Raw genomic sequence first — 18412 nt, forward strand, 5'->3', positions numbered from 1 at the left:
GGTGCGTTGTGATCAACCAACCACCTTCACAGCTCCTACCTACCGTAAGGCTCGGTCACCAAGATGGATAGCACACCTCACTGTGACTAAAGTTGTTATAAAAGGTTTTGTAAAAGGTAGATTTGTTGTAAATGATGGTGATAAAGATATGTCGATGTCAAGTATATACATAAAATTGATTTTGTCGAAAAAAAGAAATGATAAATAAAACCCCCTGCAATACTCCATGATAATGCTGGTTTGACGAGAGAAAAATAACCCCTTCCCCTCCCAAGTGGAAAACAATTCCCAAAAAAAATCGAGAGAATGTAATGGTATCTCACCCCCAATCCTGGATAAACCCCATGCCTTGCCTTTGCCTACCTATCCAATATTCCAAAATATGAATGAAACGCCATCCAGAGAGTTGCCTCCTGCCCCATCCCACCAAGTAAAACTCCCTGTAAATGATAATATTCAAACAAACCACACAAAAGAAATCAAAGAGAGACATGCTCAGTATGCCAAACCAAAAAGTCCCTCGCATCATGGCTCATGTTGTACCCCATCGGCACCGGGACCTCGTTCCCATGCACATCGTGCGTCAGCACCAACTCCATCATCGGGCTCTGCGGCAGGCTCTGCATGCTGTCCGTGCTGCTCGGCCTCTTTGCCGAATCAATCGCCAGCCCATTCACATTCTTGTCTTTATCCGAAAACGACTGGCCCATGCTAAACGTCCCACTGCTCACACTCCTCCGGTGCTTCTTGTGGAACTCTGGCGGGGCCAACACTCTACTGGCGATGGAGCTATTCCTCGCAGCGCTGGACCCAGTCTTGGAGGGTGAGTCGCCCATGGGGGGGTCGATCCTCACTATCCCGGGACTGCGCTGTCCGCTGATGATGACGGTTCGGGGGCTGCTGTTGGGAGTCGACGAGGTGTTTGATGACGGGGAAAGACCGGGTGTTCGAGGCTCGACGGAATGAGCATCAAGTGCGCGGCCCTCGCTGGGTCGGCGGTTGCTGCTCTCTTTTGATGCGCTTGGTCGTCGCTCCGTAGATGTGACGAGTCCACCTGCGGAAACAAACCCAAACCCGGTGAACCAGGTGTAGATCTCATCCAGCTCGTCCAGCTCCATGTCCGAGGGCTTGGAGTAGTCGGTTGGCTCGCTGAAGAAGTCACCCGCGCCCCCCAAAATTGCCATCTGAAAGGCTGTCCAGTCCAGAGTGTCGTCCACAGCGGCTGCCAGCTTGCCGATCGGGAGGTCGGCCTTGGCCAGCCGGACCGGACCGTGCCTAAAGGTTGGGTGGGTCATGGTGTAAGGGGTGCTGTCGAGATAAACGTAGTCGTCGGTGTTGGCCCTGGTCGTCACTCCGGGCGGCAGCGGCGTCGAGGTTGGTGACAGGATGATGTTTGCATCATCAGGTCCTGTTGCAATAATCTCGGGGATCGTCGGGAGCGGCGGCAGAGTCTTGCTCGGAAGTCGGCGATGCATCGAGGGTTTCTCCTGCGTTGGCACAGGCGTCGTTGGCGTCACCGGCTCGTCGCCAATAATCATGATCGGCAGGTCTCCCTCCTCCTCGTCATCTTCCAGTCCTGCAGTGGGCGAATCGTGCCTTTGCTCGCCATCCTCCTCCACAGGTTTCTGTTCCGGTTCCTTGTGTTCCGGTTCGATTTCCCTGGCCTGCTCCAGTGTCTGGGCCGCTCTGGATGTTTGACAGTCTTCCCGCTTGATTTCTAACCCCTTGTTGGCAGCAGATGCACGTGGTGCGACCGAATCCTCGGCCGCTGCTGCTGACTCGTCGAGGCTCAGGGGTTCGATGGGAGCCGGGGTAGTGGCTGTGCTCTTCTTGTCGACGTGTGTAACACCCAATTCAGGAGATCTCGTCCACTGCGCGGCGCGACTCATTCTAATTTCTCGCAACGTGCTCTCGGGAAGCATCTCGTCGGCCTCGAGGCGGTGGAAAATGCGAATTGTGAACAGGTCTTTGGCGCTTTCTGTCAGTTGCCACATGGAAGACTGCCGTCTCGCTGACTGTACCGGCCTTCTTCGGGCCTTCTTGGATTTTGCTCGCTTTGGCCGCGAGGTAGATGGCAGCCGAGCTGGTGTCGGCGATGGAGGAGTCTTGACTGTTGCCTTGATGGGCGACTTGACCGATCTGACCGACTTTGTCGACCTCAGTGAATTCGATCCTTGACTCCGCCTCTGTGATTTCCTGCGAGCCATTGCTGGCGACATGGGAGTTGATTGCCTCGGTTTGGCGAATTTTGCCAATTGAGCGTCTGTAAGCTTTGCATCGCTGAACGATTGCTGCGGCTTGAATGCCTGCTCTGTCTCATGGAGGAGCTGCATGACGTCCTTGGAAAACAGCTTCGGTGTGTCCATTTGTGATGACGGTGTTCCTAATGGCCCGGCTTCGAGGACTGACCTGGGGGCCGTCTCGTTGCTGGCCTTCGCCGCAACATCGGCCGATATTGAAGGCGATTCGGGAAACATTTCGGCTTGTTGAGGTGGTGATGAGGGCGGTGTCAACTGGGGATAGTCCCGAAACGTGTGCGAACATGTTGGGCTTCTTCCGCGTCGTCGCGGCGAATCCTCCAATTGCTGAGGTGAAAGCAGCGGGCTTCTCTGGGGGCTTCTTTGAGGACTTCTTTGAGGGCTGCCATGAGGACTCGCCAGGGGACTCCGCGTCGGCCGGCGAGGAGGCGAGCAACGTGAGCCCACATGTTCCGTGCCATTGTCGTAATTGCACAAAGAACTTGTTGACGACTGTGGCGTGTCTGGTAATGGTGGAATTCCAATGATGTTGTGAAGGTCCTCACTCCGTCTAATATCGATGCTCGGTTTCGACCTCTTCATTAAACCCTTTGGTGGCATCCATGTCTTGATCCTGCTGAGGGTGTCCATCTCCTCGTCGTCGTGGTTGAAATAGGAGCCTTCAATGTCCTCGCCGTCTTCGGCCTTCTTCTGGGTTATCAGTTTCCTGATCTTGAAAGGGGACCGGGGCAACATGTTGATCTGGCAGTCCGGGCCACTGCAGCGTAGCGACTAAAACGGGAGAAAGGGGAGGGAGGAGACGATGCCCGTTGCGTGGTACATGACATGCATATATGAAAGGAGTAAGTGGTGGAGGAAAACGGAATTTCTGGCTCACCACATCTCACTCTGGTCTTGACAGGTAGGTCCAACAGTGCAGCGACCTAGGCCAGAGGAATGAGAGGGAGAAAACAGGCCAGAATCGGGGCGAGAGGGCCGAGGGGGCGGGCTCATGAAGAGGGTATGGACAGTGTAATAGACCGAAGCGGCGCATGCTGCCACCACTCTCCACCTGCCCCCCCTCGCTCGACCAGTCGAGTCCACGACGAACACACCCGGCGGCGGGTACGCCTCGCCTGGACGACCGGGACAATGTGAAAGTACGTACAGTCCTGGGAGTCCTGTGGGTAGTACTCAAACTCTTGCGCCTAGTGTGGCGTTGACCACCACCAACCTGCAAAGACGTGAACAGAGTGCAGGCCGGACTGGGGTATCCCCCGGCTCGCCAAGAGGGCTGGTTGGACCTGGGGAGTATGAACATCTCCAACCCCGGCCCTGTCCGGTATCGACTTGCGAGTTCTTATTTTACACTGCCGCAATTGGCCAACTGTGTCGTACACGGTGACGTGAAGAAGAGAGTGGGTTACAAGATGGCATCCTCGGGAGATCAGCAGGCTCCCATTTTCAACATGAAAGGTAACATCGATCTTGGAGCTTTTCCAGTTCCCTATGCTCAGCTCCGACTCCGAGCATACCACTAGTGGGAGCAAACGCGATCGTACCACAGACGGAAAGCTGCAGCAGGATGGACCTTTGCTGCGAGGTAGGTGATAGTACTGGATCAGAGTCGGCCATAGCAATGAAGTAGGCACCCGCTCAATATTGAAAGGGCCCAGCGATTCGAGACAATGAGTTTCAAGTCTCAACTCTTTCTTTGCTCCGATGGACGATGATTGTTGTGGCCAGTAGAAAATACAAGGCGGCAGTATGCGGAACAGAACATAGGAACCAACTCTGCATGCACGGCGGGACGAGATCGTAGGCTGCTCCTGCAGGCCTACCTGGAAGTTGGCCCAAAAAGATCCAGCTCTGATACTGAAACGCTGACGATGGCCATGAGACGACCGATATCTCTCCACCTTCAGTCTGCGCTGAAGTAAAGACCGAGCATAGTCACTTTCTGGCACTGTTGGCCTCCTCAACAACAGAGAGAGGAGAAGTAATTGGGGGCGCCTAAAGTGAGCTCGATTGCATGTGTAAGCGGAGAAAGGGCGCAGCAAGATAGAAACTGCAATTGGAATTCCGCTTCTCTGTGTATCATCGCCCAGCTCGAGGCACCAACGGTAAGATAACTTGTTTAAACGTCCTATCAAATGAAAGTCAGTTGCTGTTTGTCAATGGAGAGGATTGTGACAACTGTGGAAGCTGCCCCGTCTTCATCATGGATGAAGTTGAAGGAATCTCGCTGGTCCCTCGATGGCCGGCGGGAAAGCTGTTGTGAGCTGCACGCAATCCAAACCCTGCGTGGTCGAGGCAGTGTGAGATCTGATAACAGGGCAGGCGCGCACTGTGACCTCAATGGGTGAATCCTCCACCATCACCTCGGTCCAAATTGCCGTGGTAACACCGAACTTCAGCAACTGAGCCTCGACCAGCCTCCCTATTTCCGCACTGTGCTCACCCCACTTTCGACAGACAGAGCAGGTGGATGAGGTGGGAGGAGCTGAAGATGATGTTGCTGAGTGAGACGCTGATAACCTCCTGAGAAGAAGAAGAAGAATGAAATTTCCATTTGATTGTGTGAGAGCAAACTGCATTATATCACTGCAAACTCCATTTAGTGTAGAAATTGGATATTGATGCTTGGTGGTGACAAACATTCCAAAAGGGAAAGCAAATATCACAGCGAACCCTCCCCCTCCCCCGCCCCCGCGCACTACAGTCTGGGTACTCAGGCAAGGCCTGGGGAGAGCACTGCGAGCCCTGGTCTCGCGAGAGCCGCTGCAAACTCTACCGGGCGAAGGATTTCATGTCTTCTCCGCCGCAGTGACAATGTCTGCGAACGGCGAGGCAACATTTTTTCAAAGAGCAGAACCTGAAGCCAACCATGACCTTCACGTGGTGAGGTGCCCTGCCAAGGCGGCACAATTCCTCAGGCCACCAATTTAGCGCCCTCGTACAAAAGTGTTAGTGCTCACATGCAATCGACAGTGACAAGTCCAACATCATCTCCGAGCATCGCCAGAAGCAGCCCCCATGGCGATTATCTCCAGAGCGCACACTGATCATTTTGCCGATATCTTTACGTTGAGATCCTTCTGTCGAGGATGACCCGACCGAGGCTGACCCGTTCATCTGCGAGGTTCCAATATTCCTCCTCCACGGACGAACACCACATAGCTAAATCTGATGCATCAACATCAGACTGAAGGTCACCGCCAAAAGCACGGCATTGAAACGGGAATGGCTTTCTCTCTGTATCTCGGAGTCCCTCTACTCCTCCAGGCAACGAGTAAAAGAACCCGTCTTCGCAGGACAGAACCCTCCCGCATCGCCTGCTGATCGCAGTTCGTCGCCAGGATTGGATAGCCTGCACACCACCGTCGATGCAACTGCCGCAAAGGTGCATGATATACAGCCGCGGCGGGCCAACCAGAGTGTCTATTTTCGAGGGACTCTCCGGATGGCTGAGCCACGCACCAACACCCGTCTGATCCACCCACTGCTCCCGATCAGGTACAGTAACCTGTCACCAGTTTACTCAGAGTGCCCCGCCTGGCCTACCCAAAGAAGCCCGACACTTGCGCAGGTCCTGCCTGTCAACAATGCACAAGTTCAAGCTTGTTCTCGTGGCAGGATCGCAAAAAGCCTTAACGGCCCGAGTCTAGCTGAGTGTGGAGCGGCATAAAGAGGTCGCCTCTCCTCTTTGCCCTACCTGTGCAAATCCATCCCGCGCTCAACTATTACTCGAGCTCAGAAGAGAGGAGAAATCACTGTCTGCTACACTGGCAGAACACCTCTCTAGACTATCACAGCGTCGGCACCGCTTTTCGTGAGCTGTGTCAATATTGGTTCTCTCGTGTCACTTGGCCATCTGGGAATCAAGTCTCACGGCTTCATGGCAGTGATTGAACAAAGCCCCCGATATGTCCGGGGTAGTGGCAGTTGATCAGGATCTGAGACTTCAATAAAGGAGCAAGTCTCCGTCAATGAGGATCAAAAGAGAGCTCGGACTGAGGCTCTTGCAGCAGGAACCATCTCTGGCCTTAAGTTCTGACGAGATCCTCTCCACGGCGCACCACGGGCGATGCTGTTTCAGCAAAAGTATCGGGAAACTTCGCCACGGATTACTCAAAACCCTTATTTTGTCTGGACCAGTCCACATTGGCATAGGCATGAGCAGTGCGTAAAAGGTTGGTTGTTTATTGACCGAGCTGAATCTACCCATCCACGGTGTATGGTTCCTCACTCCACGGCTTCCTATCAAAAATCGTTCCATCACTCTGGGAACAACCCAAGACCATTATTGGTCTTCACATGCAACTATGTTCCAAACCATAGATCAGGGCCAAGATGCATGGCCCGGGAGATGTTCCTTCCAGGGGCATGCTCGACCTCCTGCGGCCCATGAAGCTCCACCATAGGTTGTCCAGAGCCTCAGATGGCCAGCCAGTCTCCGGCATTTACATGCGAACAGCAAGTCACATTCGGCGGAATACCATCGTCGATACCCGCAGCCACGCCCGAGATGGCTCTAAGTATAGACGATGAGGGGAGAGGACTGAATAAACGGCGTCGAGGGTCTCTCGCAGGGGCCGGAACCCGCATCTCGACCTCGAAGTCGCGCCTCGGTCCCAATCCCCCGGATACGCCGCCTTCAAACTACCCAACCGTGAAACCAACATCCCGCCCCGCTTTCTTTCTCACTCCCACCCCGAACTCGTCAGCTCTTTGACCAGCTGCGTACTCCACAACTCGACCCACGATTCAACAGTGCTGTGCCGTTCCCGACTGCCCGTTATAGTTGCTGCAACGGCCGCCGATGATGGCCTCCTTTTCTGAAAGTTGTCGTGGCCCGTGTCACGTTCGAAACGTTCTGGCGGTGAGGTCCCAGCCAGGAAAAGTTTCATCCTCCCTTCTTTGTCGTTCTCTATTCTCCCGAGTTGAGCCGCACTTGTCTTTCCTGATGGGGGTGGTGTCGGATTGTTTTTTGTTGTTGTTATGGTTGTTGTTGTTGTTGTTGTTGTTGTTGAACGAGAGATGACGAGTGTCATCACAAAATCTCATTTGCTCTCTGGATGTCTCTTGTTGTGGTTGTCTTGAGGAAAGAAGAAGCCGCATGCGTCGGGATGTGGGCGTATTTCTTCTCAGGGGATGGTTTGGGGGTCGCTTTCTTGCTGTCATGCGACCACCACCGACCAACAGACTTGATGAAGCCAAGTGGTGAGCAGCTTGATCTCCTCGACACTCTTTCCTCGTTGTCGAGGGGGATAACGTGGTAATTCTCGCGAGTCATTTTGGGTGGTACACGATATCGAGGACGGTCTTGGGGAATGTGGAAGACAGTGAAACTGAACGACGACGGGCTTGGTTTATAAGTGATGATCAGCCAAGCGTTCTGCTCAGATCAACAAAACTTGTTTTCGTATGAGGTCTATCAGAGACAAGATGGTCATTCCTGTCGATCCAAGTAGGAAAAGGAAACATCCCGTGGCCAGAGAAGGGCCGCTGCCTGTCACCTATATATCTCAAGGGAGGCTCTTTCCTCACACCTCAACAAGCCCGCGGGGCAAGCGTCTACCGACCTCTCAGCACCGCAAAGACTTCCCACCACCACCACACTCCCACACGCAAAACCACACCATTGGCAAGCTGCGCGGGGAGTCCGTCAAAAGTGATCATGTCACAGAGCCCAGAACCGAGAGAGCGGGCCGGGAAAGCGGGACTTTGTTCGTTGGTGTGTGCGGCATCCCAAAGCCTCGTCCGACCTCCCGAGGAACGGCCCACGAGTGGTCAAGATCGTCAGCTTCCGAGACTTTCAATGCCCAGGCGCGGTCTGTGAGCTGGCGTGCGTTGTCTTGCAGTGGGAGGCCACGCACGGGTGACCGGCATGGATGACTATCGCAATTCATTGATTCCGAAGCCCATATCCAAAGCTTTTACTTCTGGTGCCTGAGTTTTGATACTACAAAACACATCTCCAGAAAACCACAACCCACACTGTCGGTAACACCACCTGCACAAAACTAACTGCCGTAACACGATAGAAGAATAAGAAGGTGGGCAAGCAAAACGGGTTCGAGGCAACCAAGTGAGACAAATGATTGTCCAAAGGTGGTGTGCTACTCTCCAACATAATTCGTCAGTCCGACACCCATCTAGCGTCTTGTGGCGCCCTTTTGGAAGTTCTTCGATTTTGGGGAATCTCAGCCCAGTCGATGCCGGACTAGAACCTTCAAAAAGTCGGCTTCAAAAGATATTGTAAGCCGCATTTCCTTTTTGAGAAGGGCCAGAGGTTGAAGCTCGGCCATGATCGGGCCCGTCTGGTTGGGTCATCCGTGATGCTTGGGTCGATTGGGGGGTAGTCAGCATAGCTTTGGACTATGCACACTGGGCATGTTCCCCCAGCTGAGCGGCATTTGTTTTCTGAGCCTGACGATGGTTTGTCAGAGCTTGGCATTTACCTCGCTCTGAGCCCACTTTGCTTGGCCAAAGGGAGAGGATTGGTGAGGATTCGGGATCAATTCTCACTAAGAACTAGGACATGTTACCCAACTCACTGTTTTGTGAAAGTCGGCCAGACGGGTTAGGAAGCTGAAGGCTCAAAAGCTAGCATATATGCAAGTTCGTCACGAGATGATGGGCGAGTGGTATAGATTTTGGGCCGCCACATATTTTGGGGTCTTCTCTGCTGCATGTAGACCACCTACCTTACCCGACGACACCGACAGTTCGGCTGCCGGACCTGCGAGGCTTACACCTTCCCTTACCTCCCCACCAATACCGACCGAGATACCGGACCTACCGAGCTACCGATGCGAAATACCATTCATTCCAGTTGAGACTTGCCTACTGCAGTGATAAGGTCGGAACTCAGATCACACTGGTAGCCACTTTGTTCACCCACCCCCACGTGCCGCAGTGATCGGGGATGGTATTTGATGCCTGGGTTCAGTTTCATCTCCGAATTTGCGAGGAATATCGGATGGATAATATCTTGAGCCCGAAAAACTACTCTTTCTTGTTCATATCACCGGTTGCCATTTCCAGAAAGCGATCTGATGAATGCCTCTATGCCGAGATGAACTGGGAATCCGATATCAGTTGGGTGGTGCCTGTTCCATCACCCGAGCAGGGCATGCCGGGTTTAAGCACACATCAAAAGGGGGGATGCATAACACAGAATGATCGTGGTGGCTCTTTGTTGTGTTACTTGGCCATTTGGAAGTTGTGGGTGAAAAAGAGAGATTTGAAACATTTTGCTGAGCCGCCTTCAACACTGATTGCTGTTGTTCTTGTTGCACATATCTATCTTGCAGGAACCAGATCTCAAACAAAAGTGCTCGAAAGGGGACCTGTGTCTGCAGACCATGAAAAAAAACTACTCTGCTAAGCCCTGTTGCCCCGGAGTCGAGGTAACTTTCTTTTTTGTTGTGCGGCTTGGACTGTGAAACTAAGGGTTTGTTGAGAATCATATGGCGTTGTTCAGTGATCGGTCAAAATTCAGGAATAATTTCAACAAATTTGGGAGATTTATCCGTGTCCCATCCGGCCAGAATTTAACACGCAACTGCAAGATAAACTTTTCGCTCCCCGTCCTATTTCGTTGGACAATGCTATCCTTCCCGGCCTGTTGGGTCGTTGGCTCAAACCACAGAGCCCCAAAACCAAATTCCTACCTAACCTGGTTCACCACACAAGGTCACGGTCATGTTAAACCAAATGGCAGGATATGTTCCGAATGGTAGCTACCATAAAATTCATTCCGACTGTTGCTCGGTTCCGGTAGGTATCCCACTGACGACGCTCATGCGTGTGAGATAAACCCTGTAATGCTTTGTGCGTCAATGTTGGTTATGTGAAATGCACCAACAACAACTACAACAACCATTTTATTGAAGAGGTTTAAGCGCCCGTTCAAACCGTTCGCTTATTCTTTAAGGTAACCCTCGGTTGTCAACATCGCCAGTCTAGCCCCGGTTCATAAGTCGAGGTTGGCACTGCCCCATGCTCTTGACAGCCTCGTGGCTTTCAAGACTCGATCGGGGATCATCTTTCAAATTAAAGAAAACCGGGGTTGCTTTGAAATCTTATACCCCGTGTAGTCTGCAACTAGTATTATACAAGGTAATATAGTCCCAGGATAGAAGTATACGTAACTAGAATTTGAAATGGCAAACATCAATTCAGGACCGTCATTAGCATCAATCTAGCCATCATCGAAAAACCCCCTCAAAACACCAACAAAGCCGCGCTCGAATCCTCAACCCCAACCTTCACCCTCCCCATCCTATCAACCTCCACCTCCTCCCCCGTAGTAACATTCCCCATCCTCGCCGGCCTCCCCTGATCAAGCTCATAGTTGTAACTCCACCCATCCCAACTAATCCCCGTAACGGCATCACTCCCGTTAGCCCTCAACCTCTGCACTTTGACCTTTTGCCTGTACCCAACCGTCACCCCAACATCAACCCCCGCCCTCTTCCCCAAACCCCCCAGTTGAAAAGAATACTCCACGCTCCCTCTCTTCGGCGGATTGGGAAGTGGAACTAGTCCCTCCCCGTCAACCGTGGTGTTATAACCCCTCATATTAATCACCACAACTCTCGACAAAATTCCACCATGGTAAATCGCATATGCCGCCTCGCGGTGCCAAGTCAACGGAATGTTCACCACCTCCACCTTCTCATGTCTCCCCAGGGCGGCAGCTGTGGCGATATTGCCGTAGTAAGGGGGTTTTGTCCCTATGCTCGTAACGTTCGTCTCTATTGGTTGCCAGGATGCATACTAACCCCGTCAACACACTATTTGCCGCAAGTTATTTGAGAGAGACAAACCCGGTAGTTAGTCCCCTGGTGCATATGCACCCTTTTGAATCCTTTGCTCGCGGCATAGAGGTTAAAGTCTACCACCCAGAGCGCCGCGCCAAAAGTGTTGGATAGCCCTGGGCGGCCTTGGTTGTAGAGCGAGTTTGTCTCCCCGAATATGGGCGGTGGAGCGCCCGGATCGAGGGAGACGATCCGGTAGTATTCGGCTGCTTGGGCGTTCACTGACCGGGCGGTGACGGTGTGGTTTAGGAGTGTGGATTGGAGGGTTACGCCTGGGGTTGTGGCGCCCGAGATGTAGCTGGGAGGTGTCAGTGGGGAGTAGTGAGTTGATATGGAAAGAAAAAAAGGTAGCTGGACCAGAAACATACTTGTGCGTCGAATACAACCTGACATTCCTGCCACTATTCAAACCAGCTGCCCAGCTCACATGCGCCTTTAGCCTGTTACCAACGCCTCCATGAGAAGGTGCCATATATCCATACTCACTCTCACGAGCAAGGTCAGGGCAGTGTTGCCTTACCAGAGCATGTATCGTCCTCGTTCCGTTCTGCCACTGCCACACATAGGTGCTTTCGTTCCAACTCGGAGGTCGAATTGGGCCTTGGGCAGCGGTTGAAAACAAATCCGGTTCGTTGCCATAACCCCATAGATAGAGTTTCCCGTCACTCAGTGCTTTGCAAGCGAGAGGGACTGTGTCGAGGAGTGTTTGCCACCCCTCTGAAGTATTGGCACCAAGGCCGAGGTTGAAGCCATGAGAGAACTTGACATCCTTCCAGGTGCTGTAGGACTCAAAGTAGGAGGGACCAATGTAGATGGTGGTCGGATAATCGAGAGACCGCTTGGGATTGAAAGTGCCATTCAAGGCATATGGCAAAGAGGCGTTGTAGAGAGCATAATCCTGAGTGTTGCCTCCTACTCGGATGTACGGTTTCGTGCCGGTCAGGTGTCTAATGTTTTCCAAGAGGTTGTCCGAAAAGGTGTTCGGATGTGAGTTGTTTCCTGCAAAGTCAGGAAAGCTAGAGAACTCGATGCTGAAGCTCACAAAGCCGTCGAGGATCTCATTGGCAGACGTGATGGACGTAGCGACTGGGAATTGACCTTGGACAAGTGAACCTGTCAAAAGAGAAAAGAAGACGGCCTGCTTCATGTTGGAAAACCGCATAATTCAAAAACAGCATCTCCCAGACATCGCGGGCAATTCCCCTCATCTTGAAGCGGACAGCAGCAGCAAAAATACATGAAAACACCCAACACCACACGAGTCCACTAATGTCGTGTGTCAGGCTAAATGGTTCACTTGATCACCACTCTGCACCCTGAATGGATCAAAACCAATTCGGCTTGAGTGATCGACATGGAAGGTGAGTACGGCATAGGCCCCGGAAAATGAGGCCAGACAGGAGTGATCACCAGGTTCCACAAGAATCTCAGCGTGGAATGAACATCTGGCTCGTGCTTCTGGGGGAGGGATCCGGGATTCTGGAGATGTTCCACTTGGAATGTGTCGGTACCGTGAGACGAACGGGGATTGTTCTGGGGAAATAGATATTTTGCTGGTTAAGGAAGGCAATGCTTGTAAGTGGTCAATTGCAGCACTCAGCGCGGGCAGTGCGGGGCAGCATGGGAGGAGTTGGGGAACAGAAACATTGATGAGCGTCTCTGTGAGAGGCAGGTGCAGTCTAGGATCAAACACGATGAGGGTTGACTTGAGATACTTGGCACTAGAGTATCCTTGCCCTGGGAGAAACAACCTCGGCAGCTCTCTGCTTGAGGTATACCGTCGGTATGTTCGGGACATGGTGTTTCTGTGTAGTCTTGGCGGCGGGGTGTTTGATGTCGTCAAGTGTGGGGTAGCTGTCCTTCTGCCATTGTAGACAAGAAACCTCAAGACGACGAGATATTGCTGTTGGGGTTTTTTCCTAGCTGGTGATCATAGTCAAAGCCCCTCAAGAAACTCACGACTTCCTCTTTGGGGTTGTTTGAAGTCAAGACAAGCTCAGGGCCGATGTTAGGCGCCGAGGCATTCTCCACTGCATCCGGGGCATGCGGAGGTCGTCTGATTGTCATGCAACGCTCTCGACGTCATTGATCAATGGGGAATCTAGAATGCCCAAAAGAGACAGCCTCACCACTTCTTAGTGACTGTATGTAGAAACTAAGGTAAGTTTCAACCCATAGCGGAGCCGTAGATAGCCAGCTTGTCCCGAGGCGCATCCGCACTCGCAACCAAGTCTCCATCCACTCAAGCGTCATCCATCCCTATCGCTTCTGCATTTCCGGGGCCGACCCTTTAGGTCCTCTTTTTCATTCTTGTGCATTCTCCTCTGCACGACACACACCATCATCTCAAAATGCTCTTTCAAAAAGCTCTTACTTCCACAGCCCGCATCGCAACCCGCTCTCATCAGTTCCGGTCACCTCTCACCTCCTTCTCACGTCTCTCATCCACAATGGCTCCTAAGGTGAGTATACCTCGGCTCGCATATCACTTCACCCTCTGACACATCCCAGCTTCGAGACCCCTCCCTCTTCAAACAAAACGTCTGCTATGTCAACGGGGAATGGATCCCCGCCAAATCCGGCAAAACCTTTGAAGTCCACGACCCAGCCACAGAGCAACTAATCGGCACCTGCCCCGAATTCACCGCAGAGGACACCCGCCTCGCCATCTCCCACGCCGAAACCGCGTTCGAGTCCTTCCGGCACAAGACCGGCCGTGAGCGCTCCAAGCTCCTCCGCAAGTGGTACGACCTCGTCGTCGAAAACGCCGACGACCTCGCCACCCTCATCACCTGGGAGAACGGCAAGCCTACGGCCGATGCCAAAGGCGAAGTAACCTACGCGGCCAATTTCTTTGAATGGTTCAGTGAGGAGGCCCCCCGTATTTACGGGGATACCATCCCTTCCTCCATCCCAGGAAACCGCGTCATCACCATCAAAGAACCGGTTGGCGTCTGCGGGCTGATAACACCATGGAACTTCCCCGCGGCTATGATCACCCGTAAAATCGGCCCTGCTCTGGCAGTGGGTTGTTCAGTGGTGGTGAAAGCCCCCGGTGAGACCCCCTTCACCCCACTGGCCCTCGCCGAGCTCGCCCACCGCGCCGGTGTGCCCCCAGGAGTGGTAAACGTCGTCACGGCGAGCGAAAACACCCCCGAAGTCGGCAAGGAACTCACCACCAACCCTACCGTCCGCAAAATCTCCTTCACCGGCTCGACCCCGGTGGGCAAGCTGCTCATGAAGCAGTGTTCGACTACTCTCAAAAAACTCTCCCTCGAACTAGGGGGTAACGCCCCCTTTATCGTCTTTGACGACGCTGATGTTGACCTTGCGGTTGCGGGGGCGATTGCTTCTAAATTCCGCTCTTCAGGACAGACGTGTGTCTGCGCCAACCGGATCTTTGTTCAGAGGGGTGTGTATGACGAGTTTGCCTCGAAATTCGCCGCCAAGGTCAAGGAGTTCAAGGTTGGTAACGGGTTCGAAAATGGCACCACGCATGGCCCCCTGATCCACCACAAGGCCATCTCCAAGGTGGAGGAACACGTCCGGGACGCGGAGAAGAAGGGCGCCAAGGTTTTGCTTGGAGGAAACAAACTCCCGGATTTGGGACCTAACTTTTATGAGCCGACGGTGATTTCGGGGATGAAGGTTGATATGGCCATGGCATCGGAGGAAACGTTTGGGCCGGTGGCGGGGCTGTTCCCGTTTGACACCGAGGAGGAGGTGGTCAGGATTGCAAACAACACCACTGTTGGGTTGGCGGGGTATTTCTTCTCGAGGGATCTGGAGAGGGTTCACCGGGTGGCGGAGCATTTGGAGGTTGGGATGGTGGGGGTGAACACGGGGTTGATTTCTGATCCGGCGAGCCCGTTTGGAGGAGTGAAAGAGAGCGGGTTTGGGAGGGAGGGGAGTTTGTATGGAATTGGGGAGTATCAAGTCACGAAGATGGTGACATATGGGGGGATGGGGAAGAAGTTGCAGTCGTGAGAGGGGGGCGGATTATGAGATGTGAAAAGTTTTGAGCTTAGCCGGCGGGAGCAAAATGAGAATGTTGTCATGTTTACTTCCAATGTCATGATTGATTGTTCATGGCCTTTTTGTATTTTGAGCACTATCACTCATACCCTGACCTAGTTCTCTGTCCCTCAAGATCAAGAAAGAAACGAACGGACCCTGCCCAGTGTCTCTCTTCCACCCCAATCAGAGACAAGAAAGAATTAGAAATGTGATAAAAACACTGTGTCGACGACATAAAAATAAAAAAAAAGAGAGGACTGCTTTTTCTCGCAGGGGTATTCTCCTCCTTTCCTCACATAAAAATATCATACACTTCCCCCTTTTCCGTCCCCTCACCGATACGTATCAACCCTCAAAGGCAACTTCCGATCCAGGGTATGGAAAGCCTGCGTCCTCGGCGTAAAAGGCGCGGGGTTATGCGTGAACCCACCACCACTGCTACTCCCCCCCGCAGCACCACTCATTTGTTGTTGTTGTTGTTGTTGTTGCAACTGTTGTTGATAATGCCCATAATACCCCCCACCCCCACTCTCCCCACTCCTCAGGACTAACCGGCGTGGTCATCTCCACGCTGACCCCCTTGTCCTTTTGCGCCGAGTTATAGCCGTATTCCTCCTCGTCGTCGCTGTCGTCCATCATGTCGAGCATTTTGTTGGGCCACATGGCCCAGATGGCGAAGCTAGTCTGGATGACGTATACCGCGCTATATATATCGCTGTTAGTTTTGTGATTGTGATGGGGGGAAAGATAGGGGGAGACAAACAGCATGTACACCGTCACGGCAAACGCCCCCTTGGACATTTGGCAGCTCTTGACGGCATTGTACGGGATGGCGAGGTCGCACGATTTGCGGATGTACCACGGTGTCCAGCTCGGGTATCTCGGGTCGGCGTAGTCTGGTCCGGCTTGTCCGTACACGCTGACGGCGTAGAGCGCTGTGAGGGAGACGCCGACTGCGGTGCCGATGATGGGGTAGAAAATCTTCATGATGGTGGCGATCATCTTGGCGAGGAGGATGAAGAGGGAGACGATGGTGATGGCCACGTTGAAGGTTGTTAGTCTGGCATAGAGGTTAGCATGTGAAAGTATGATCCTGGGGCGGATGAAAGAAAGGCATACGTTTGCGACCAGACAAACGGAATGGTCGGGAGCGGTCTATGGTTGGCATAGGCATACAGAATCATCGTCGGGCTCGAATTGAGCTTGTAGTCGGAGCCGATGCGCCAGAAGAGCGTCCTCCAGGCATCCGGTTGCTGAACACCAAACAAAACAAGAAGAGGAATGATGCCGGCGAGCTCGGGAACCATGCCCCAATACAGAGGCCGCTTTGCTCGCCATGGGCGGTGGAGAATTCGGTAGCCCATTGTGAATCGTCTTGGTGTTGAGACTTTTTAACCTGGTGATATCGAGGCTCGGCGCCGTCGACTTGAATATATATATGTCGATGTCGTCCCACTTCCAAACAAAAAACCCAGCAAAATCGCCGGCTCGTGAGGCTATCTCACATCGATCTCCCGTCGCAATCGCAGTCGGTCCCCCGGTGAGACACACACACTGCCCGCCAAAACCCACGTCTTCAATTGGCGATCGCAAAGAGTGTCGCAAAGGTCGCCTTGGGGTTCACAAATCGCACATCACGGGGGGAGCAGAAATAAGAGGCGGGGAAAAGATACAGGCGAACCGTGATTCTATATTAAAAGCTGCAATTCCCATCGCATTTTCGGGGTCTCTGGAAGCAACCAACCAGCCGTCCATCCCCCTCTCTTGTGTGTCCATGCCGTGCTGTGCTGCCGCCCAGACCAGAGGCGATAGCCTGAAAAGATGCAGCTGGTCGGTCAATCACAGCTTGACGATCCAATGAGAGACCCGAGCAAGCGTCGTTGCGGCGTTGCTGTAAGCGCCCAGTTGTCGGACCCCTCGCCCAATCACAGCGGCGTCTCGCGGTGAACAGCAGGGGGCTGACGGCTGCTGCCGGGCTGCTGCCGGGTTGCGAGGGGTGACGTGAACATTGTTCGGCAGCTGGGAGAATAGCTTGATGTCTGCTTCGCCAGAGAGACTCACCTCATGGTTGAACAGGTGAGTGAGATTGTCAGTGAGTGATAAGAGTGCGAAGCCCTCCCGAGTTTGTGGATGTGCCGTGTCATTTTTGGCGGGCGCATGGCGTGCCCAGTTCTGGTTGGCCAGAACATCGAAACAGTTCTTCCTCGTGGTGTGTTCATTTGTGTGCCCACCACAGGCGCGCGCCGGGCATTGTCGCATCCAAGTTCTCATCACCCATCATCATCATCACCCGTCACCCGAAAGCCTGCCCTCCGCGGCATGTCGGCCGCCGTTGCTGCCGTGCTGCCGTGCTGCCGTTGAGCGGCTGAGCGGACGGGAGGCGGCGCCGACGGAACTTGCCAGTGGGTGCCGGTGCGGTCTCAGCGTCCGTGCGTTCGGGCACCCGTCCTGGCTTCCAGATTGGTCGGCATCGTGAACTGTGCTGCACTCAATCTGTTGACAGTGTGCTCCTGTCGTGAGTGTTTTCCAAATATGTCTCCATATTCCAAGGTACATTTGGAACCCTGAGGAAGAAATCCATGTAAACTCTTCAATGCTGTAGGTCAACGATTTGTGGATGGCCGGAAAAGCTGCAATGTGGATTTTCAGCTTCAGCTCGGAATTAGCTCCGTAGCGCGAATGCGAAACCTCCGCGCTGCTGTGAGGCACCGTTACGTATTACGGATACCAAGCTCCGATCGAGATTCCGAAAGGCCGGGGCTGGCCTCGGCAGAAACGGAGGTCTGCACCGTTTGTTTTCAGACCAGCCTTTTTTGTTGCTCAGATCGAGATAATGCACAACATCGGGTTAGTTTGCGATTACGGCCGCGTCTTGGACGAATGCCACGGGCGGGCGGTCTGGAGGGGTAGCATTACATTGGAAAAACCTCACGCCCCCCACTAAAGAAATCAGTTATACAAGCGAGTGGCAGACATTGCAAAAACTGTCAAATGCCACGACACGACGAAAACAAGAGAATCTGGGCGACTGTGAGGGATCGAGGAGATGGGATTTTAAAATGCCGCTCTCACCCTTCATGGGAATTTGGCTGGCTCCTCCTCCTGCCAGCAGCATCAGGCCATTTCCTCACACGGAAGACATGCTGCTTGGCTTGTGATTGGGTTGACTCGTGATCTCAGAGGGAGCCAAGCGGAAGGGCGGGAATAGGCCCTTCTGGAACATGAGATCGGCACCGTCGCTCACTGGAGCCCGTACGGCGTTACATAAACGGGGGGCCGGGCTGTCGTTTGAGTATTGGGTTGAGGAGCGCACACAACATACCCGTTGTA

General features: G+C 53.3%; 5 protein-coding genes across 5 annotated transcripts; 2 read left to right on the top strand and 3 right to left on the bottom strand.

Moving 5' to 3' along the window:
* Positions 1-479: 479 nt before the first annotated feature.
* On the bottom strand, positions 480-2993 carry QC764_101950 (uncharacterized protein; the record flags this gene model as incomplete). The annotated part of the gene is made up of 1 exon (XM_062941424.1): positions 480-2993. The coding sequence occupies one exon, from the start codon at positions 2991-2993 to the stop codon at positions 480-482; it is 2514 nt and encodes an 837-aa protein (XP_062804269.1).
* Positions 2994-10469: 7476 nt separating this feature from the next.
* QC764_101970 (uncharacterized protein) lies at positions 10470-13168 on the bottom strand (the record flags this gene model as incomplete). The annotated part of the gene is made up of 3 exons (XM_062941425.1): positions 11434-13168; positions 11075-11363; positions 10470-11024 (listed from the first exon to the last, which is right to left on the bottom strand). The coding sequence occupies exons 1-3, from the start codon at positions 12225-12227 to the stop codon at positions 10470-10472; spliced, it is 1638 nt and encodes a 545-aa protein (XP_062804270.1). The 5' UTR covers positions 12228-13168.
* Positions 13051-15052, top strand: UGA2 (succinate semialdehyde dehydrogenase NADP+ linked; the record flags this gene model as incomplete). Its single annotated transcript, XM_062941426.1, has 2 exons — positions 13051-13527; positions 13577-15052. Exons 1-2 carry the CDS (start codon positions 13417-13419, stop codon positions 15050-15052), a joined length of 1587 nt encoding a protein of 528 aa, XP_062804271.1. The 5' UTR covers positions 13051-13416.
* A 48-nt stretch (positions 15053-15100) lies between these two features.
* Positions 15101-16544, bottom strand: QC764_0002530 (uncharacterized protein). Its single transcript, XM_062939721.1, has 3 exons — positions 16202-16544; positions 15846-16142; positions 15101-15785 (listed from the first exon to the last, which is right to left on the bottom strand). The coding sequence occupies exons 1-3, from the start codon at positions 16444-16446 to the stop codon at positions 15521-15523; spliced, it is 807 nt and encodes a 268-aa protein (XP_062804272.1). The 5' UTR covers positions 16447-16544; the 3' UTR covers positions 15101-15520.
* Positions 15460-15977, top strand: QC764_0002540 (uncharacterized protein; the record flags this gene model as incomplete). Its single annotated transcript, XM_062939722.1, has 3 exons — positions 15460-15502; positions 15687-15799; positions 15834-15977. The coding sequence occupies 3 exons, from the start codon at positions 15460-15462 to the stop codon at positions 15975-15977; spliced, it is 300 nt and encodes a 99-aa protein (XP_062804273.1).
* Positions 16545-18412: the final 1868 nt, after the last annotated feature.

This window comes from Podospora pseudoanserina, chromosome 1 (assembly GCF_035222485.1).
Source record: "Podospora pseudoanserina strain CBS 124.78 chromosome 1, whole genome shotgun sequence".
NCBI classification, from domain to species: domain Eukaryota; kingdom Fungi; phylum Ascomycota; class Sordariomycetes; order Sordariales; family Podosporaceae; genus Podospora; species Podospora pseudoanserina.

Excerpts from the sequence above, each read along its gene's own strand:
- QC764_0002530 (XM_062939721.1), bottom strand. The coding sequence starts at position 16,446 with ATGGGCTACCGAATTCTCCACCGCCCATGGCGAGCAAAGCGGCCTCTG. Across the intron at positions 16,143-16,201 it reads CCGTTTGTCTGGTCGCAAAC|ACTAACAACCTTCAACGTGG; the intron begins GTATGCCTTTCT and ends CCTCTATGCCAG. Across the intron at positions 15,786-15,845 it reads GCCGTGACGGTGTACATGCT|CGCGGTATACGTCATCCAGA; the intron begins GTTTGTCTCCCC and ends CGATATATATAG.